Here is a 23,278-nt window from a genome sequence, read left to right as displayed (position 1 = left end):
AATATCGTGGATAACATTTCCCACGTAAACAACAAAAAATTTAAAACTAAGTAAGGTATAACAACCACCGAAATGGGTTATTACAACTTATTGTAGCTCTTAATTTCTATCTGTGTGAGACCATAATGCAACTCAGTGAAACCTCTCATAAGAAATATTTTACAAATTACAATAAAGCAGCACCATGGTATAGCGAATAAAAAGAACTCCGAAAATAATTGAAATTTATGGGATTCCTCCCATAACGAATTTTTTCAGCCATAAAATACCAGAACAGCATCTGTTTTTTATACTCTTTTTTTAGTATCACATATGTGTAGCTGATGTAGTCTCTATGAGCAACGTCTCGGCACTGCTATCATAGAGGAGTGAACGCCTAATGTTCTCGGTGCAATATAAACAGTGATAAGTGAGAGCCATTTTTGAATTTAATTGAAACCGATTCACAAATGCTGTGGCATAGACCATCCGATTTTTCCATTGAAATGTTTCATTTACGGGGGACGATGCTCTTAAAGTGACCGAGCTTATTAAATGTTGCTTTTAATTTACGAATTTTTTTTCGTGGTTTATGAAGGAAATTCAACTTATTAATGGATTGGTCAGATACACATATGGCTGCTGGGAATTTGCCTAAACTGAAGAGACCAGGGAGAATTTTTAAGGATAATATTTTATAAAATATTTTCTCGTTTTTATGCACCAGACTACAGTCAGAGAATTTGCTGCATAAATTTGTTTAAGCTGTTTTTCGGCTGATCCTGATCCATACATCAAATCAAAACTGTTTAGACGTATAATCAGTTTTGATTGGATGTGAAAAATAGCTGAAGCAAATTCATGGTGAAAATTCACAGTCTCTGACTGTAGTCAAACTGAATTATGAATGAGGTTTTTCTAGCTCCTACCTCCTTACTATACATTAAGTTTCCAAGCGCCAAAGGTCTATAGTTCCCTGTCACCATTTTTGAGAAAATATTTTCCGCAATTTTTCCAAAAAAAATTTTTTGGGAAAGTTTGGAGAAATCTACGAAAAATCTTTGAAATTTAAGAAAAGATTGGAACTTCAATTTGTTAAAAGTTTCCTATGTGCAGAATAAGCACCAGCTGAATATCACCAGCTGGTGTACAAACAAAAACACTTTGCACTGTAAACAACGTCATCTATGCGCGCACATAACACGTATGATTGAAGCAAACAAATTGTTCAGAAAGTGTTTTGATTGTTTATCATAAGGTAAGTGTGTGTTAGTAGATCAGCTGGTGATACTTAGCTGGTGCACATAGGAAACTTTTAACAATTGTACTACAGCGCCATCGCACAAACATGCAATCCGAAAATTTTCGAATTTTCCTGATTCGATAAAACACTTGAAAAGCGAAGAAACTTCAAACTTTTCGACATTATAGGTCCAGTTTACAACTAGAATTTGGTTTATGTTCTCGAATTTTCAATAATTTCATTGAATCTAGAGCAAGCTCAAAATAATTGAAGAAAATATTTTCACCAAACAACAAGCCCTGAAATAGACAATCCACTGTAATTACAAGATAGTCAAGTTCCAAACGATGAATGATGTGGTTTCACTCTTGTGTGTTAATAACATTGTAACAAATAATGCGTCCTGCACCAATATTATGTTTACGATATGAATTATATCCATAACTCCCAAAGCAATGACATTAATACCCTTCACAACATTGTTGACGAAGGATCATGTTAATAATATCGAAAATTTCAATGAAATGATGAACAAAACGAAAATTATTTACATCCAATGGAAAAACAGCTCCATTTACATTTAAATGTCAAACGTAAAACAAAATTGTATTTACAAGAAAATTATGATGAGAATCGGTCTCTCGTTTGAAAAAGAAATGGTGAGAGATAGTGGATTGCGATTTTCACTGACAATAAATAAGTTGTCGTGAAACGTGAAAACTATAAGACACTTCTGTATGAAGAGTCGACTGTCGAATTATAATATTTATAAGTGAAAATCGCAATCCCTCCAGTGTGTGATATGCATAACGTAATAATCAACTAGTAATAATTACTTAAAAAAGATATTTTCTGGTGGCATAGCACTCTAGCTTACAAGCACTAACATAGAACATTAATTTGAAATCCGCGATTCTTTCGTATGCATGGTTCCTTTGTGTGAGTTAAAGCAATTACTCATGCAATTTTACGTGTATCGGAGTCTTTTTGACACCTGACATAAGAATGATAATGCTTGGAGCTAGGGCGCTATGTACTGGTGGCTAAAAATATGTCTATGTAATTTCCTAGTCATATAACTCTTTGTCTATATTAGAGTTGGGTTTTTGTTTTTGTTACCTACTCTACATGTTAATTAATCATTTTCCTTTCATACACTAGTTGTTTCAATAATAATTATATTAATGTGCTCTGTGCTACGTTGTATTATATACAAAAACAAGTTTTTTTTTTCATTTAACAGAACTACACAATAGAAACGAGAAAATAAAAATCAATGAAAAATCTCACTATTTTATCACAATTTGTTACATTTATTTTCATTTTTCTTTTTAATTAATAATTTTTTGTTATACGTCTCATTGTTAAAAGTATATTTTATATGATTTCACAACTGCACACCGTATAATTAATAAGAGCCTGGAACCGAGAGCAAGTTTTTTCTATATTTTTTTCTGTGTTGCCAATTTCCATTTTAAATTTATTTTTAATTGTTCTCTTTCTCCCTCTCATTTTCCCCAAAAAGAAACTTTAAAATTGAACTGAAAATGAATTTTAAAGTTTTCAATTTTTGATTATTTTTTTGTTTTTGCTGTGTGTTCAAATTACGTTAACGAATGAACTTTCGCTGACAAACAATTATGGAGTACAAATACAACCGGTTTCGGACAGCATTCCATGTCAATTTCCTGTAATTAATTTAAAAGTTTATTTTACATCAGCCGAATAAATTACAATTATGGGATGTGTGTTGGCGTATAAAACACATCGACAAAGCCAATATATTAGGTAACTTTATAACATGAGTTTAGCATTTTGATTTTCAATAATGTTTGATGACGTAGAACATGTGAACATGGCATCAGGGGCAGATTTAATGCATACAAATAACTGGAACCACATAGTGAATTAAATCGGGCAGTAGTAGTAGACGCAAGTACATTTAAAGACTAAACCAATCCCGCTAAGTTAAACTGGAGTAAAATGGGAACAAAGATAAATGGAGAGTACCTGAGCAATCTCCGCTTCGCTGATGACATTGTACCGATAGCAGCGAATCTAGGTCAGGCTCAGCTTATGCTACAACAGTTAAGTGAAGAGGCAAGCAAAGTTGGCCTCAAGATGAACTTATCGAAAACAAAAGTCATGAGCAACATCGGGGGCGATAGAGAAATCAAAATTGGTGACACTGTCATTGAACGAGTCGACAGCTACCGCTACGTATATCTAGGACATAAACTGAAGTTAGGTCTAGACAACCAAACTGCAGAAATAAGACGTAGGATTGGTCTTGCATGGGCAGCGTTCGGAAAACTCAGACTAATTTTCAAAAGCAAAATGAATAATAGTCTGAAACGCAAAGTTTTCGACACTTGTGTCCTTCCAGTGCTCACTTATGGAGCGGAAACGTTAACTTTAACGAAAGCATCCGCAGATAAATTGAGAGTGACACAAAGAACCATGGAAGGGAGTATGCTTGGAATAACACTCAGAGACAGAATGACGAATCAATGGATTCGACAACAAACCAGGGACTATTTTTGAGAAATTCTTTGAGAAATTTTGATAAATTTGAGAAATTCTTGAGAAATTCTTTGAGAAATCTTTGAGAAATTTTTGAGAAATTTTTTATATTTTTGAGAAATTTGAGAATTTTGAGAAATTTGAGAAATTTTTGAGAAATTCTTTGAGAAATAATTGAGAAATAATTGAGAAATTTTGAGAAATTCGATTTCTCAAAATAGTCCCTGCAACAAACCAGGGTCGTTGATGTCATGGAAAGAATAGCATCTCTGAAATCGAGCTGGGCGGGACATATTGCAAGAAGAACAGACGAACGTTGGACCAAAAAGATCATGAACTGGCGACCATACAAAAGACGAGCTATAGGTAGACCACCAGAGAGATGGACAAACGGAATTAAGAATATTGCAGGTACAAACTGGCAGCAAATGGCAATGGATCGTACGAAATGGAAAGAAGTTGGAGAGGCCTACATCCAGCAGTGGATAGAAACAGGCTGAAAAAGAAGAAGAAGAAGAATCCCGCTAACAGTAGTTTACGTCCTTGTTTGGAACTTTTTATTTTGGAACGTGTGAGGGTACACAGCAAAAAACAAAGTTCGAAACAATTACGTAAATCATATTACTCACCAAACCTGCGGGAAAGTACAATGACTCATTTTCCGGGTGTGTAGTGAGTAAAATCGTTTGCGCATTTGTTCTATGAATGTGTACATAATTTAAGGTCTTTTGTCAAATCGTAGGCACGCAATGCCACTGTGAAAAGGGTATCATAAAATCAGAAAAGTTGAGAATTTTTTGACGATAAATAAATTTACAAATGTTAAACAGGTGTTGAGTGGACTGTTTCGAACATTTATGTAAGGATAACTTACTAACAAATCAACGTAGTGGTTAACTCTTCTGCTTTCCAATACTCAATTGGCCAGTCTGAGAGTTCAAAGTTCCGCTGCTTTGAACTGATTGTCAAATTTGTAAACAAAGGAAGGTTCATGTCTGGGGTAGTTCAGGTCGAGTTTTATCGCACAGCTTACCGCTGAGCACAATAAAAACAATCCGGTATCAAGGGATCTCAAAAATCGATGACCAATGTCAGTGAAATTAATAAATAATGATCCACCTATAACCAGAACTGTTGGTCAAGGCGATTGTTATCATATTAATTACTATAGAGACACACAGTAATAGAATAAGGAAAGGAACAACTTCAGATATTACAAACGGCAAGTGTACAACGGCAGCTGTTACTTCAATTTGTTTAGTGTTGGAAACAAAATCTTGTACTTCATTTAAAGACTGTTTGAACGTTTAAATTGGGAAGAAATCTGGACAACCCTACGACCCACAGTTTCAGATTTTGGTATTCATTTCATGTCGCTCCGTTTGCAGTTTATCTGCCTTTCACAGCTTATTAATAAATCAGAATGTAAATTCGGTTGTATACACAATCTGTGAAGGCACGCGTTGAAACAGCCTATATAATCATTAAATATTGAATTTTCGATAACGAAGGTCGTATAGCGACATTTATGTGATATAATATAATGACCAAAGGTGAAGCACATAAAGACATTTTCGTATCATATAATTTTGCCTCGAATTTCGCTGAGTTAACCTTTGCGTTTATCTGCTCCCGGGTAAATATAGTCGCATCTATATTGAGTCGACGAAACATCAATGGAAGTTAAAATCATTGAAATGAGCAAATACACCAATGATTTGATATTGATCTTTGCGTTATCCAGTACATTGATTTGGTTAAACAATGGACAATAATATGGAAGTTCCATTGTAAGCAAACGCGATAATTCTCGTTTTATTTATATTTGCACACGGTCAACAAACGGTAAAAACAAATCAAATGGAGAAAAAAATCCGAGAAACTTACAATTTCCGCATCATCTCCACCAAAGTCCAAATATAACAATCGATGTCCATCGTCGGCCGAACCTTTGAGTTTATCAAATGCAAATGTCCAAATTGCCTTTGCCGTTTGACCCAATCCACCCTCCAGTAATGTAAAGCCACGTTCCAAATGGACAATTAGTTGACATGGACGTCCCTAAATATTCATCAAATTAAGTCAAAACATTACGACTGTTTAAAATATAATTAATTAGCATAATGTGCAACAAGATGTGAGCGAAAGAAGTGGAAAAAGTGTAAAATTTTAATTAAATGGGGTAGAAGGCAAATATGTGAACAATGAACGAGAGAAGGGGCTTTGGTATTTTTCACTTAGTTCGGGGGATGGAAAAAAGGGACCGGAATACAAAAATATATTCAATTGCAACAACATCCACTGTGTGCATAATTAAATGCATTTTACGATCTTTTTTAGCCATGAACAAATGACATGGTATTTTGCTAACGGTGCTTTTAATTAAATAAAACCACTACATCTGTGTTCCGTGTGTGTGTGGTAATTATTGGTTTTGAGTTGTTGCTCTACGGGGTATGTTTAATCATTCACGCTTTATAGGTACATTTGATTTGCAGAGTTGGTGTAACATAATTTTTTTTGTTGTTGTTTCTCATTTTATTTATTTTTCCAATGAAAAACGAAGCACACTACCTAACCGAAACATTGTCAATATTATAACCAATCCATTGCAAATCGATAGATAGCCCAAAGGTTTTGAGCATGAACGGCCGACATATTGTTACAGACTATATGCGAAACGTGGTGGTATCTAAATATAGGAGTCGGCCGACTATAAATATAGTGGTCGACTGATGCGCTGTGCCTGGCGAATAAAATTGATTTGAAGTTGATCGAGTGTAGCGGTGACTGGCACGCTCGAGTGTTCCTATTTCCATCGTGGGAGTATCCATCGTTCTGCAAAAACGATTTTTGACAAGCCGAAAACAAAGAAAAGCATCCACAACGCTATAACAACGCTATAACATCGATTGACACAGAAGATCGTGTTCATACTATTGTTTACTTACAGTTTGTTCAAAAATGAAATGCACAGTTTTTAGTATTTCGAGACAGTTGACAATTTCAATCTGTCAGATAGTAAAGGATGCGTTTAATTAACCGGCGCATTAACAGATTTGAAATTTGAATGGTTTTTTTCCACAGCTACAGATTTTTGCATGTTAAGTTTCTTACATTTTTTGCAAATAGCATTTTAATAGTAGGAAACTTAGATTTCGTCAGAAGAATTTGCGAACGGAAAAATGTAAATTTATTTTTAGTCTGAGTATTGTTCTACATCTATAGTTTCTCTTAGATCGTGTCTTTATTCAAAGAAATCGATGGTGTTGTACAGCGGCTAACTGTTAAAACCCAGCCACTATTGAGAATTTTAAATAAATCGAAACAATCCAATCCACAATACATTCCATAACTTTTAACAGTTGTCAAAAATACTATAGCTACATATATTAGCGACTCTTTTTCAAATACCGAATAAATTTGCTTCAAGTCAAGTTCAATTTTTGCATTGATCAACTAGTTTTGGTGATCTTTCTAGTAATTATTACGCACTACATGGGAATCATAGAGTTGAATTAACCTATAATTAACACACATTTAATAGTTGCTTTTGTTAAATATTCAATGCACAAAACTTATTCTACAAAACCAGTCCACTGAGCCAACATACATGTTCTATTGAAATTTCAATTGTCAAAATAATATCGAAGCCATTGATTTATGATGACGAGAAGGTACATTCATCTCTCAGAAATTTTATTTTTTCATTTCTTTTGTTGTTTTGTTTATTTTTTTGTGTTTTTACGAAATCCTTTTCATTATTCATGATAACTCAAAGTAAATACAAAAACATAAAAAGTAATGAAAAAGTAAAATTTCTGCGAGATGAATGTTCCTTTTCGGCATCATGAATCAATGGATTCGATGTCATTTTGACCATTGCCATTTCAATAGAAATGTATGTTGGCCGAATGAACTGGTTTTGTAGAATAAGTTTTGTGCATTGAATAACAAAAGCAACTATTAAATGTGTGTAAAGTAGAATTTAATTCAACTCTATTCCCATGTAGTGCGTAATAATTACTAGAATGATCACTGAAACTAATTGATAAATGCAAAAATTGATCTATTCGCCTAGTCGGTTGGACTGTAGAGGAGCCACATTTTTTTATAATTGTTGACAAATTTTTTTTCCATGATGCTTATTCGTGTTTCCAATATCGTCACTTCAAGTGCTGATAAAACTTCTTGTAAAAAATTTGCTAAATGTATGAAGCAGACGGTCTTTCTACAGATTTGTTTGAATAGAAACACGATCTAAGATAAATCATAGATGTAGAACAATACTCAGACTGAAAATAAATTTATATTTTTCCGTCCGCGAATTCTTCCTACGAAATCTAAGTTTCCTACTATTAAAATGCTATCTGCCAAAAATGTAAGAAACTTAACATGCAAAAATATGTAGCTGTGGAAAAAATCATTCAAATTTCAAATCTTTTAATGCGCCGGGTAATTAAACGCATCCTTTACTATCTGACAGATTGCAATTTTGAAATGTCTCGAAATACTAAAAACTGTGCATTTCATTTTTGAACAAACAGTAAGTCGTGTTTTTGCACTATTTTTGATTCAATTTCAATATTAAGAAATCCAGACGCACCAATGAATCTTGTTTTTTAAATTGTGATTTATATTCGCTTTCCCGCGTCTTCCCGTTTAAAAAGGAAAACGTAAGGAGCATTGAGTTTTCCTTTGTGGGGGAAAATGAAAAATTGAGTAACATCCAGAAAAAGAAACTTCAGACAATACTCCGCGTATGTGTAAAATTCATCGGAACGGTATGATATACATCATTGACATTCATAATTATTTATGTGCGATACTTTATAAGCACGTATATGGCTTTTAAAGTATACGGTGCGGTTGAATGAATTTTAACTGATTATTTCAATGCACTTTTGATATTTTTGGATATTATTAGTCAGTTTGGAGCCCTGAACAAGGTTCCACAAAAATTTTTGATTTTTAACTGTCGGTGACAGTGGTGCATAGCCCATCCTGTCTACATAGAGAGTGGTGGAAAACTGGTTATGGTTGCAATCGGTAGTGCCTGAAATTCTAATAACAATTATACAAAAAAATTTTACCATTAGTGCAAGGGAAGCCGGCAGAGACACGCTAAAGTTTAAAAAACGTGATTTTCAAACAGTCATACAGGCGTGGATACTTGAGGGATGAAGCTAACAAATAGTTCTCGTAGTAGAGCAACATCTCCTTTACCAATTACCAAAAAATTATTTTTGTAGAGAGTCTACGTAGAGGCCGACAGTAGCTCAAAGTTTTTCCCTCATATTTGGTAAAATTTGCGAGGTTCAGAGGCACCTGAAACCCACTTTTTCAAATTTTTTGTTGTTAAAATGGGTAATTCTGAATTGCTGGAAGTCTCAGCTGTCCATCGACACCACACTTGCAATGACTCATGTCAACAGTGCCGACATGTTTCGCGAATAAGTGAAATGTGTCCTTCTACGACGAAATTTTGTGCATGATTTGAAATATCTATATGAAGAGCAAAATATCGATGTTTTTTTGGTTTTTCTGTTGTCTCTATAACTTTGTTAATCAAACAAATCATCCCAGCGGTGTTTTCAAAGATTTTACAATTCAAGCACTAAATTTCGTCGTGGAAGGACAAATTTCACTTATTCACGCAACATGTCGGCACTGTTGACATGAGTCATTGTAAGTGTGGTGTCGATGGACAGCTGAGACTTCCAGCATTTCAGAATTAATAACAAAAAATTTGAAAGAGGGGGTTTCAGGTGCCTCTGAAACTCGCAAATTTTATGAGGGAAAAACTTTGAGCTACTGTCGTCGGCCTCTGCGTAGACTGTCTCCAAAAAAATTTTTTTGGTCATTGGTAGAGGAGATGTTGCTTTACTGAGAGAACTATTTATTAGCTTCATCCCTCAAGTATCCACGCCTGTATGACTGTTTGAAAATCAAGTTTTTTAAAATTTAGCGTGTCTCTGCCGGCTTCCCGGTAATTTTTTTTTGTACAATTGTTATTAGAATTTCAGGCACTACCGATTGCAACCATAACCAGTTTTCCACCACTCTCTCTGTAGACAGGACGGGCTATGCACCACTGTCACCGACGGTACGGATGAAAATCAAAAATTTGTTCAGGGCTCCGAGCTGACTAATAATATCCAAAAATATCAAAAGTGCATCGAAATAATCAGTTAAAATTGATTCAACCGCACCGTGAGTACGCTTCAACAATAAGAAATATCAACCAACACTACTGTATGTGGTATCCCGTATTCTGAATTGGGAATAATACGAGGAATATATCGATCTTGAAACAATGAAACAATCCACGAAATCTTATTGAGGATGGATATTCATGAGATCATATTTATAACGGACTCGTAATACAATGAGGCGTTTCACATGAGGGAAAAAACAGCGCTTGAGTGTATCATAAAATGTGATCTGTTGATCATACAATCGAGTCTTGTTAATGATAAAATCCACTTATTATTACCACTTATGAAAAATACGCTGATTTGAAATGAGTCGAAATATTCGGATGAAAGTGCTGACTAGACACTTTTGAGTTCGCTCGTATCACAAAATTGTGTCCTTGTGTAATGGATTACTTTCGCAGCATCCAACGTAATCTACTATTATCGATAAATTAGGAATATTAAATAACGGACTAAAGTATATTAGCTAAGGAAAAGTAAACAATGTTTACTGCTGTTAGCTAGCTAACCAACGAACCAACCCCTACAAAAGAGTATCATGTCAATGGGTATGTAATCCACATGCAGCATTTTGTAATTAAATTTTTTCAGGCGGAAATATTTTAATCAACTGTTGTGCTCATTCCATCGGAACGAAGATAGAATTCCGAGAACTCTATGAATCGTATGAACAATTTTATCATTAAAATTTTACTAAAGTTTTGAAATCTTTTGACGTTAGCTATCTTTGTGACTTTACATCAGTCCCCATATCCCTTTTTGCGCCGCGCAAAAACATACAATCTTTATGTTACGCCACTTAACTCTTTCCATCTGCGAATAAACTTTCTTGACGACTATTTTTATTTGCAAAGATACGCATCAATTCATAAAATAGAGACACCCTGGGCTTACTATTCGAACTTTAATTCTCTCATAGAAAGACATGAAATTCCGACCAAACGATATAACCAAATGTGATACACTCTTCGCAGAATCTGCGATTAGTCACCAAGAAACACTAATCTGCAAATAGCATTGGCGAATAATCAATTTGAATTCACTAATGGCAATGATCTAACACGATTCAAAAAACGAGATTTTTGTGGAAATGATGAGGCTAAATTTTCATTTAGTGTCAAAGTCATAGATTTCTCATGATAAATAGCAGACTTCTGCTCTTTCAGAAGAGTACATTATAAGTCCCTTTGTTTTATCTTTTCGTTAATTCATTTGGTAAGCTAAAATGCATACTGGAACTGGAGCTGCATTTTACTGGTCATTCATCTAAATGGAATGCCCGCATTCGGAGAATTTATGGAATGTTTGAGTGGCAGCATTCATAATATGAGTGTCACAATGTCACATAATACAATTAGATTAAATCAAGTTCTACGAAATAAGTGAACATTTCTTGCAGAAGTCGAATAGAAACGTAATTAGTTGTTAATTTCATCCAGCTAACATTTTTCAACATATTTACGTTTAAATCTCCATTTACTTTACCAAAATGGAAAATAGGATAAAATTTCATTATTTGGCCGTATACGAAGAGAATAAACAGCGAAAGTACGGTGCTAGCTTTATCATACTTTAAAAAAGGTAATCAATATCTTAGCAAACTTAATATAGGCACATAGGATCTGCTGTTAGAAGATCTGTCACTTCTTTTAAACTTTAAGCTGACTTATACAACATCTATTACTTCAGACGGTTAAACATGCATTTTGCTATAAAAGATAGTGTCAGCTGAAGTTCTTCGTTTTTTTTCCTGGGTTCAATATCAATAACAGATGTGTACGAGATGTAGTCTGTCAGTCTAAGTCTTATTAGTACTTCAATCTTTGTGCTTCTCTGCTAAGTTTAGTTCAATTTTTTTTGACGAAATACAAAAATCTATTACAACTTTTTACGATAAATGTTTGTAAAGACTTTTCGAATCTCTTTAATTTGAGCTTTAGTTTTCACGTGCGAAAGTTTTCACTTAAAGTCATAAAAGTTGTTCTTTTCCGGAATAAAATGAATGTTTCTTGAAAATTGACCTTGACCGAAACCAGTACCATCGCTATACATATACATTTAATCATCTTCTGTGCTTTACTGTAATGTGAGAGATTAGAATGAGTCACCTGGCAACTCTTCTTTGCATCAGCTTACTGATCCTACTCGACAATTTTATTATTATTCTGTTCGGTATTTATACAGTAATCTACCGTATTCAATAGTCAAGTGATTCTTTTTGACTCGCAAAACAATATCGAAGCAATATTGAAGGAAATGTATACACTGTGGTGTATACACACCGAAATTATTTATTTATTTATTTATGGATTCTCACAGTTCCGACTGCCGTTCTCCAGAGTATATATTTTTTCTTTCACTTTCCGTGAAAGGGATGAGCAACCATTTTTGCAAACAAATTTTACAGCCACTTCTGATATATTTAAAAGGGTGCTCGAAATTTATTGCAGCAAAATATGGGCACACAGCCACTCATTTTTCAAGTGGTTAAGCAAATCTGAATTTATTTTATTCTCAATTGCTTAACGTTGTTGTTCTCTTCACATTTTAACTATTCTTTTTTTCTTTTTAATTTAAATATATCACAACAGAATGCATACCTGATACAAACATCGAAATAAAAATTCCCGTTGATAGCTAACTGCATTATGACTACCTTGTACAAGTGCACGAGCCCAGGCTGCCATATCTCGATGTGTTTCGGATCGCAACCAATGCGTTACAACGCCACGGGATGTTCCACATCTAACACAAAATATCGTCGTTTGGTTCTACAATTAACAATATGTTGAATTAATGCAAAATTACACAACGTACGGTTTATTGTATGTAGGTGCTGTATAATGTACAGTAAATGCGACTGACTAAATAGGGTGGTTCGGGTGAAATGACAAATAACAGGATATTAATCGAAAATCCACATGTTTAACTTATACATATAAATGTGCATTCGGTGTGAGTCGAACGAAACATGTAAGGACGATTCACAACAAGACAACTTCATTAAGTGATAATGTTCGTTGGAGCAAATTACATGTTTTGTGTACAATATAGCAGCATATTATGTCAAAGGAGCAACAATTACAGGAAGTTAAAATAAATGAAAAATTTCGTACCGTTGAATTTGCATTTGCATTTGCGTTCGCATTGTTGCCAGCTCCAGCGAGTCTCGTTGATGCCAGTGGAGCACTTTCTACAGGTCGACCCCAGGCTTCAATTGACCATGGTGCACTTTCGTATATTCTGTAAATTATGAAAATTTATTCATGGCATATTCTCAATTTTTACAGTTGATTGTACACAAGGCGCCAGAAGGTGTGATATATAGTGAACTGTTTATCATGCGACATAATCTCTACATTTTTAATGGAAAAAATATTGTGATGCAGAATTACAGATGAGTACGTCGTGCGGGGTCGTCCAACGATTTAAGATAATCCTATCCAAATCCCACCCGGCCAATATGTCAACTAAAGGTCTGAAGGTCTCACTTCTATTTTGATACATAAAATATTAGCTAACGAATTTTTCAAAAAAGACCTATATAATTTGACCAATACTCTCTCTAGCAAACAAACTCTCTGAACGGCAAAACAGTTGGACAAACTGTGCTTCTTTATAGGTTTATAGCACAAAGTGTGAAAAAGTAGAAGAGATTCACAAACGTCTTTACCACATATAATTGTAGTTTGTTTGCTACACAGAGTATTGGTTTGACAGAAAATTTGTGAAACGTCTCAGATCCCTTTCAGTTTTGTTACTCAAAGCAAGGCCTATTTTTCGAAATCTCAAGAAAAAAAAACCGTGAGATAAGGTTGATTCCGCCCCGATTTCCAATCATTTCTTGGTACAACGTCTAGCGTTGTATTTATCTGACTTTTTGGAATAGCGTCGAATGTTCGACTCCCTCATGTCATTTCTGAAACATATACTTGACACGATAAGAAACGTTAAGCTGCTTACGTCGAACGCTTGTCCAGTCTTAGCTTAGCTACACTAGTATTAATTAACCAGAAAACAATCAAGCAAATCCAATTAACAAAACCATTATGGAATTAAAAAAATCCACAGCGAACGGACGTAACGTTCGTGAGGTAAAATTGAATATTTCTGGAATTAAGTTGATGTTGCGTGCCTGATTTGATATTACAAAAACATTTATTTTACATTTACTCACCTAAGTTCTCTATCGGTTACAGCAACAAATACAGGCTGCCATCGATCCGTATCATCTGAACTTTCAGAACTCGAACGTCCATTCTGTAAGATGTGTGAAATTATTGTTTTGTAAAATGAGCATAGGGAATCGTCGATGACGAATTTTTCTCTTCTGAATACTGTCATTACAGTAATCATTCACTCCTACAGTCAACCATCATTCAATCGTGCAAAGCTAAATATATTATAGTGCCCAACCTGTTCATTTCCAGCTTTTCGACTTAACCAACCAATGTATTTGAGTTCACCAATTATCGTTGCCAATGCCCGGTTAGCATCCTGCAGAGCTCGCTGTGTATTACGCGCCATCACCGAATGCAATGCATTAAACCAACCCAACGCTTCTTGGGCATCGGTGGCTCTTAATATACACGAATGAATGCCGTCTGAAATTATGAAAGTCATTAGGCTGGAAGTAATATTCCTTTAGGCTGTAATTGGCCGATTGTAGCACTGGTAAGAGTACTACAATTTGCATATCACACAAGATGTTAAGATATTTTTGCAAAAAAAAGTGTACGGATTTGAACAAGACTTACCGGGTGAGTGCAATTCAATGGAACGATTTTCTGAAAGAAATGTAAAAGGGGTTTTATTGGAAAATTATTTATTTGAAATTGAAATATTCTGCTTATTTATGTGTATGTGTGGTTTTTTGTTCACTTAGAAATACGATTTTACAATCGCTTCTCTATGTGAAACTTGAAATATCTTTGAATATTACTACGGAAACGAAACATAATATCCATTTCCAATATTTTCCAAAAAAGCAATAATAAAGAGACTGGAAAGTATTTTAAATTTCTACATAGCTTTCAGTCGTAGTTTGTGCCACTTGGGAGTGTGAGTACAGCATTTATTTATTGAAAAACATTTTCTCTTCTCTATGCATTCTGAGTTTTTCCTTTCTCGTAAACAATGTACAAAGCAGAAAATCTGGGGCTATCAGGGGCTGCGAAATGTTCTACGTTGTTCGAATGTGGCCACATTTAAAAGCGTTCCCATAACACAAAAGCTTTCCAAGGTTTTAGGACACACATCACCTACCCCTAAATCAATAGGGAACATAAGAAATTTTGTTGTACTTTTCAGTTGTACCCACCCACTCCAGTGCTTATGTAATATACGAACAGATATTGGTATGTAATATTTGATAAACAAAGTTCAAAATGAAAACATAAATGTCGTCAAGCATCTATGCCGGTCGTCAACGAAAGGTATGAAATGACCAGTTTTTCCATCATTGATCTTAAATTTAAAATGTGGAATTTTAGGATGTGTGCAAATTTTTACGGGTTAGGTTGAGCGATAATTTCTTTTTGTCTCAGTGCGGCTTCGAGAGTAATTGTAGGTTACATTGGAAGCTGCGAAAGTAATTCATTATATTAGGTAACAATTTTATGATAAATCAAACTTCCAACAGTTGTTTTGAGCAACAAACTTCGGTAATTTTCTGTAAAAACAGTTTCCGCAGCAAGTTGCTCAAAAACATACGATTGAGTTTGCAAGTATCATAAAGTTATTTCCGAAGTAATGAAGTACGTAGCAACATCTAATGTATTCTTACTTACTACCTGTCCCATGCGAAAGTTGATTTCTACAAGTAATGGACATTTTCGCATTCGCAGGGTGCAAATTGCTGTGTAATGGTTAACTTTCGCATCGTAATAATTATTGTTTTGGCATCGTTTTTATTTTGACTGGTAGGATTATTACCCTTACTTTCTGTGTAGGTTACAAATCTCTTCTTCAGACTAATAATTTTGTTTTTTTTTTGTACGTACACTCGCCAAGATGTCTAAAGAAGTAAACTACGTTCGATATCTCAGATCATTTGTAGGACATTTGATTATATTCATTCCATATGCAGCATGGTATCCATGCAGGATAACACAAAATTCCATTCCAATTTATCTCTCAAGTCAAATGAGCTTACAATAATATTTTTGTTTCATATTTATCATACTGCTTCACTTGAAAAATAAGTCTAACCTGAGCATACAAAATAGCAACTTTTATTTACAATAATATCTAGGGATATTGTACAAGGTACTACATATAGGATATACGAAAAATGGAGTGCACTCTCTCGTATACGAGGAAGCAATATATTTTGGATTTACGCTTTACAAAAACAATATAAAAATGTGTCATTTCGTTTTATAAGTCATATACACTTCGAAAGTATTGTTGTATACGAAAAATAATATCGACCCTATTGTGTCGTAAGTTGCCTTTAATGCACGATAACAATATTTTAAAGCAATATGATATTGGATAGTTGTGCTATATATCCATGCATTGAACAACATGAAAAGCATTATGTTTCAATAAAAATATTAGATAATGGTACAAGTTGTCGTTTCGTTCCGTTCAGAAAGTTATTGGCTTAACTTAAATATTAGGTTTTTTTTTCGTGAAGGATTGCAAACCGGATTGCCAACATATCCATTGTGTCAAATATAATAATTTGTGTTGAGCTTGTCGCTCCTTTCAATATTTCATTTTATTGTAATTACTACGTAAAGCTTTTTAGTCCAACGGGTGTCTGACTGCCACAACATCCATAGAGGCTACTTCTATAACAAACGTTTATATAGCAACTCCATTACAGATATTCTCTACTTTTCTTGGAATCTTTTGACATAACAGGGTCTTATAAAATCACATTTCTTTAATAGTTATTAATAATAAGGAACTAATACCCTCACCTCAGGAACTATGACTTCTTAGAGTTACAGCTATCTACTCTTTAGAAACGGTGTATGTATCGCTTAATATTTGATAGAAAATATTGTACTTCGTTTTGTTTACACAGACTTTTGATGACGCAAAAATAGGAAACTGCACAACTCTAAAAGTATAAATGAATCTCTGATTCGAGCAAATAGTTACGAAAAGACTATTCGCACAAAGCTCGATTAGTCTTTATTTGACTATTCACACTTTGTGCCATTAGTAACTCTAAGGAAAAATGCGCCGAAGGCGAAATTTTTGAATTCCTAGATTTGTGCAGCCTACAGGGCTTCTTCTGACCAGAAGTAGTAATAATTCATCGGGTTGAAAGTTTCTATCAGTGCAGCGATCAGAACTGATCGGGAAATATCTAGATAGACAGGTACATTATGTCTGCAAACTTGAAGCTAGAATTTTGGCATGGTAATTCAAACTTTCGAACTCATGACTCGCTAAGGGTGTCGCATTCTGCGTCTGAATTCAACAAATTTAACCAATGATTCGATTTTTGTCTTTTAATTTACTTTATCCTAAAATTTTCTTTAAAATGGTGTGGTTTCCTCAACAATAGCCATCTGTGACGCAAATTTTGTTGGTAATTTATTGGTTAAATTTCTTTAGTTCAGTCGAAGCATTAATTGCATGGTGATTGGAGCCATATGGGGAAGTCAAATGCTGTAAATATGCTCCTCAGTTAGAAAAACCGTTTCGCCATAAGATACAGTGAAATTTCCGTGGTGGCAAATTTCGAGGGCAGTGTCGCCACTTTGAGGGGCACTCTCGCCAATTTATTGCCTACACACTTGTGCCTTACTTTAGTCCCTGAATTAAGTGATGCTAATCAAAGACAGTTATGATTTGTAATTTCTATCAAAACTTTATTGAGATAATAAGGGAAATCAGATTCGCTACATGCCACTGGCTTCTTTACAATTATTACTCAATTTTTTAATGTAATGTAATCAAGTGTACAAAGCAACATTATTAATTTACTGCATCCCTTCTGCAACAGTAGGGAAAAAAAACGACGATGCATTATGAAAGTAAGGACCACTGCATCACGTTTATTATTAGGCTACGTGAAAATAATTTTCCTGCTCCAGAATACTTCAAAGCTGGTAACATTACGATAATTGCATTATATCATGCAGCATCACATCATGCTACACATGTATTGTATAAATATAGTACAGCAGGTATAATTATGTTGTGTAGCTCAAAATTCAGTTTATATTTAAAATTGTTCATTTTTGTGCTTTAAAGTTGGAAATTCTCCATGAAAATCCATTTTATTCTGATGATAATATCATTTAATATAACAATCAAGTGCTTCTATGCTTTTGATTTATCTCCTCACTACCTAACGATACACAAGTCAATGTGCAGAGTGCAGTTTCGACATTATTCCAAATTAGCCCAATTTCTTCGCAAGCATTTCGAAACAACATAAAATGTATATTCTCGAGCATGGCAGAGAAGAGGGATCTTTAATTCGATATGTGTGGCAAACATGCAGCTGAACAGTAACGGAAATTTTGCTGTATGCACAAAGTCATCTCGTAAGCATAATCATCATCATCATCGTTCTCTTTAGAACCATTTTTCCATTTTATATGCAATTGTTGGATTGCTTGAAGATTGTACAGAAGGGTGTAGACTGTTAGAGGTATGTTATATTCGGCGAGAGTTTTCCATAGTCGAATGCACTCTGTGTACAATTACAGTTGTAAACGAAATTTTACTATGCAGTGTGTATAACCGTTGATGGTGTAGTTCTTTTTATAGCCATGTCGGATCTTTAATTTCTCGTTAGGTCAATGGATAACAGCATTCTTTTCCTACATTCTAAATTGTTTGTCGATCGTTAACTCGTAATGATATTTAAAATTCGTTTCACTTACAGTACATATTCTGAGACGGGTGTTGTCTGGGTTGTTGTGTTTTATGTTTATTTATTCGAATAAAAAAACTTTTTAGATTTTCAAAATATCTTCACACAAACACAACGCGATGGCATACAACCCCCCAAACCAAACTAAATCTTTCCGTATATACTACTATTATATGCGACTAAGTAGAATTTATGAATTTACACAAAGCTAAGTACTCGCGGAAGCTTAAGTAGTATTTATGAGGTCTATGTGTTTAGGCTTGTTGTATTATGCCGCGCTAAAAAATATGATTATAACTTCGGTCGGATGGCTTTATATGCATAACTCTTGCGGAACAGGGTATACATTTCGGTTTTTATTATTGTGGTGCAGCAAAGGATTTTTTAATTTTTATAAATTGCATGATGAATGAATGGGAGATTTCTATGGGATGGAATTTTGCTGTTTTGTGTGGTATTGTAAAAATGGTAATTTTAATTTGATTAATGAGAATTTCTGTGCGGCTAACAACTTTAACGGCTTTAATAAAGAAAGGGTGCCGGTAACGGCGCAAAAATGTATGTGTAATTTAAAATGATTAAATGGGATGGAGTCTGATATATTTTTAATAATACAAAAAATCGGAACATATGTAGGATATGCCAGCAGTTTATCATGTTTTGGCTATAATTTATAGACCATATCAAAACAAGGTAATTTGGTTTGTTTTTTTTTCCTACGACATTACATGTAATGGATGACGAGCCTTAAAACGTATGGTTATTTTTGGCCCAGGTGGTTCCGTATTAGCATTTCTCCTTTACGTAAAAGAGAGGAGGTTTTGGTGTCTCTGGTTGTTGTCTAGCTTACTTCTGCGACCAGTTATAGAATCAATTTATTCCCTTGACTGTGAGTCAGGGTCTTATGCCGGAAAATACTCTATAATATTTGTCCCAAAGGTTGTATGATATGTTATGAAAAACGGAACTGTTTGCCCCAATATTTTGCTTGTAAACACGATAACTTGAGTAATTATCAACCAATTACTAATTTTATTTATACGCAGAATTGAATTCCTGAGGTCAAGTTCGAAGATGAGCTATGTGGGATTAAGGATCTGGAAGTTATTTCAGAAAAACAGTGTTTTCCACTGTTGGAAATCCAATCAATTGAAAAAGAATACTTTGATGGAATTTGATTTTGTCGGTTAGTTATATCCATCTATCACGCATTATAGTCAGCTATCACGGTGATAGTTGGCTATAGTCAGGTATAGTCACGTGAAATTCAGCTATCACACATTATAGTTTTATATAACGGTGATAGTCAGCTGTCACGGGCAAAATTAGTAGATTTCATGCCATGACATAAAATATTTATAAAACTTTATGAAAAACCAATTTCTGAATCGTTATTCAAATGTATGGAATGACACAAGTAAACAATCGAACAGAAAACTTTAAAACTCTCACGAGTGTGAAGTTTGCGGCCAGAGCGAAGCAAAAAAGATGTTTAAAACATATGAAGTAAAAGATTTCTGAAATCAATCTTTGAAAATCTTCGATCAAATGAAGTAATAGTTTGAATAGTAAAACTGCTAAAATACTTGGTCCGTGACAGGTTAAAAATCTGGCCGCAATTTTACAAGAAAATAGAGAACAGAAAAAGTACTTTTCCAAAGAATTTGTACTCACGAAATGAAATTTTTGTTCATAAAATGGGTTATCAATCTACGATTTCTGACTGGTGCACATTTCAATAGAATTTAAAATTTACACCTTCGACTTAGACGAACAAATTTAGCGGAAGAAGCATATTTTTGTTCATTTGTCTCACATACTATTTCCATCGTTATTCAACTACGTAAGGTGTAATAATTTTCGAAAATATTTCGGAAAGGCTTTACAACAGCACAATCTCAAGTCGACAAATTTCATTTGATGGTGTTATAGGCTATAGAAGTATCCCATTTCAGACTTTTCGATCCATATACCGAATGTCAGTGTCATTTCTTTCAATTTCGCAAAGAAAGAACACTGGAAAGGTGTAAAAAATTGAAATTGGAAATTTTCTATTTCAACTGCGATGTACTGTACACTCACACTTCTCTTTCTTGGCACCGTCAATAAGTTGCAATTTAATAAAAAAAATTCAACCTTTTGATCCATAATTTGGTTCTTTGATCTTTTTTTTCCCCTTCCAAACGTTTTTGTTTAATTTTTATTCGATTGGAAAGTGGAATTGCTACACGAAAAGTACAACGAAGGGACACACCATTCCAAATTATACTGACATTTTAAACAGCGACACGACTGGTAATTGATTGAGAAATTTGGTTATCCAGTTGAACGTAAATACTGTGCAGTTTCCGTAGTTCTCCCTTCGACATATTATGCAGCGAAATCTCCAAATCCAAATTGTTTCTTAGTCTCTTTCAGTTCAGCTGGGTCGCCCGGTTCCTAACCCGGTTCTGACACTATTGGATTCATTACTCACTTGGAAGTCAATTTGACAATCGTGTTAGTATATTATTCACGTTTCAACAAAACCCCATCGTCTACGACTCGAATCAAAACATTTTTTACTTCGTTTCTAAGATATTCTTCGAGGCCATTGTCTATTGATCTAAGGGACCTTAAATGTTAAATCAGGAACTTATCTTTCTGTTACGTTCTGTGACACTAATTCGTGTGATACTAGTAAAAAATCGCTTTCTGGGTGAAGTTTGTTGATATGAGGGGAAGATCCACTTCTAAGATTTGCTTAATTGAAATGTGAGGTATTAATGAAAACCTGTACATCGCAATAATCAATCGCTAACATCAGTCACAGTTTTACATGAAAAATGCATCAGTTACATGCCATCGGGTTGCCATACACACTGATATAGTTATCAGAAAGTGGATGGACATGAGATCATCTGTTATCGACAACGACGATAAAAATAAGCAACAAGCTCTATCCAACTTCGTCTTATATATCAAAATGCATTATGTTGAAACAAATGAAGTAATAGAATTTACCTCAGAACCATAGTAATTTGAAAATATTTAGGCAAAATCGCGTGAAAGACTCGATAACTGTCGTGAATAATGGATGTGCTTGCCGTCTAGGAATGACTAGATGTACGTACACTAATATTTGTATGATTCTGCTCTATATTAAAGTCTGTTTGTTTCACAACTTTTTTTAACCAGCACCGAGCGGCGGAAGTTGGAAAGCTTCAACAGTTCATAGCCTTTTTTCCTTTCAAATTTATTGTAATTCTATAATTACACCATCCAACGACGTGCTATCAATCGAAATGAAAAATTAATAATAAAATTGCTTTCTAGAGTGAAAGCGATTTGATTTTTAAGTTGGTCATCCATTTCATATTCATTTATTCTTCTTGATATGCATTTCATTTGAATATAAATTGAAATGAGATTTTGTAAAGAGCGCAGACCATTTTCAGCATTAAAAACACAAAAATGATGAAAAACTTTAAAAAGCGGAAAGATATGTTCTACGTGTGCATATATATACACGTTAACCGTGCACACATATATTTATATGGATTTATATTTATGCATAGAGGTAGATCTTTTACGGTGGAGTCGTACGTGAGTGTATAATAAATGCTATTTCTTAACATGCAATTCAAACTTCACTTAAAATCCGTTCATAAAATATGCATGCAAACGATATAAAACTGATGTACAGTGGTGGTGTTACTACACAGTTTACGGTATTCTATATGTGCCGTCAGTGGTGCAACACTTTCGTCTCACTTATTTCGTGTAACATTTTACAAAATTGCATACGATTATATGCAATTTCTATTTTTAAAAAAGGTGTACGTTTCATAAATTCATATTTAAGATTGAACGAGGTGGTTACGTATATACCAGAGATCGTTGTCATAGATTCATATTGAGCAAATTAAGTAATGTTATTCCCTTGACTGAAAGTCAGGGTCTTACACCAGAAAATACCGAAATATGTGGGTGACAAAAAAGTTCACTATGATTGAAAATGTATGAAATGGTATGAAAAACGTTAAATGTGGGTGACAAAAAATCGTTGAAGGCACGATAACTTGAGTAATTCTCAAGCAATTTGGATGAATCTTTTTTTTAAATATGTGGAATTAAAATCTCGAGGCTAAGTTCGAAGATGGGCAATGTGGGACGAAGGATCTGGAAGCTATCCAGGAAAAACAGGATTTTACACTGTTGATTATAGCCTCAATCGAAAAAGATTACTTTGATGAAATTTGATTTGGTTGCGTAGTGTGTGTAAATCGTATAAGTATGTTCTCGATAGAGTTTATTTAATAAGTGGAAAGAACAATTCCATCAGTCGATGTCCAGCTTTGAACCGGTAAACATCTCCTGCTAGCCAATTATCAAATTTGATAGTCAAATTATATCAATATAATTGATAGTCAACTATCAATTGATAGTCAACTATCAAGTTGATAGTCAACTATCAAGTTGATAGTCAAC

At 34.2% G+C, this 23,278-nt stretch overlaps 1 protein-coding gene and 1 long non-coding RNA gene across 3 annotated transcripts in view; both read right to left on the bottom strand.

The window, feature by feature from the left end:
• Positions 1–1,079: 1,079 nt before the first annotated feature.
• LOC119071898 (beta-1-syntrophin) overlaps positions 1,080–23,278 on the bottom strand; it is an 89,787-nt gene continuing 67,588 nt past the window's right edge. Inside the window, exons 7-14 of one of the 2 annotated variants that reach the window (XM_037177000.1) lie at positions 14,721–14,750; positions 14,380–14,567; positions 14,141–14,223; positions 13,080–13,206; positions 12,564–12,734; positions 5,633–5,806; positions 2,831–2,910; positions 1,080–2,763 (exon numbers count right to left, since the gene is read on the bottom strand). In XM_037177000.1, the coding sequence (XP_037032895.1) occupies positions 2,709–2,763; positions 2,831–2,910; positions 5,633–5,806; positions 12,564–12,734; positions 13,080–13,206; positions 14,141–14,223; positions 14,380–14,567; positions 14,721–14,750 (908 nt within the window). In that variant the 3' untranslated portion in view covers positions 1,080–2,708. Of the gene's footprint in view, positions 2,764–2,818; positions 2,911–5,632; positions 5,807–12,563; positions 12,735–13,079; positions 13,207–14,140; positions 14,224–14,379; positions 14,568–14,720; positions 14,751–23,278 lie in introns of those variants that run through there. The other variant, XM_037177001.1, reaches the window with a different exon arrangement.
• LOC119071987 lies at positions 8,731–9,477 on the bottom strand. The gene is made up of 2 exons (XR_005086763.1): positions 9,417–9,477; positions 8,731–9,362 (listed from the first exon to the last, which is right to left on the bottom strand). It is a non-coding gene; the product is annotated as an uncharacterized LOC119071987 (long non-coding RNA).

The sequence above is a fragment of the Bradysia coprophila genome, assembly GCF_014529535.1.
Source record: "Bradysia coprophila strain Holo2 chromosome IV unlocalized genomic scaffold, BU_Bcop_v1 contig_5, whole genome shotgun sequence".
In the NCBI taxonomy this organism is placed as follows: Eukaryota; Metazoa; Arthropoda; class Insecta; order Diptera; family Sciaridae; genus Bradysia; species Bradysia coprophila.
Note: the sequence above shows the minus strand (reverse complement) of the source record. Positions and strands in the feature narration are given on the sequence as shown.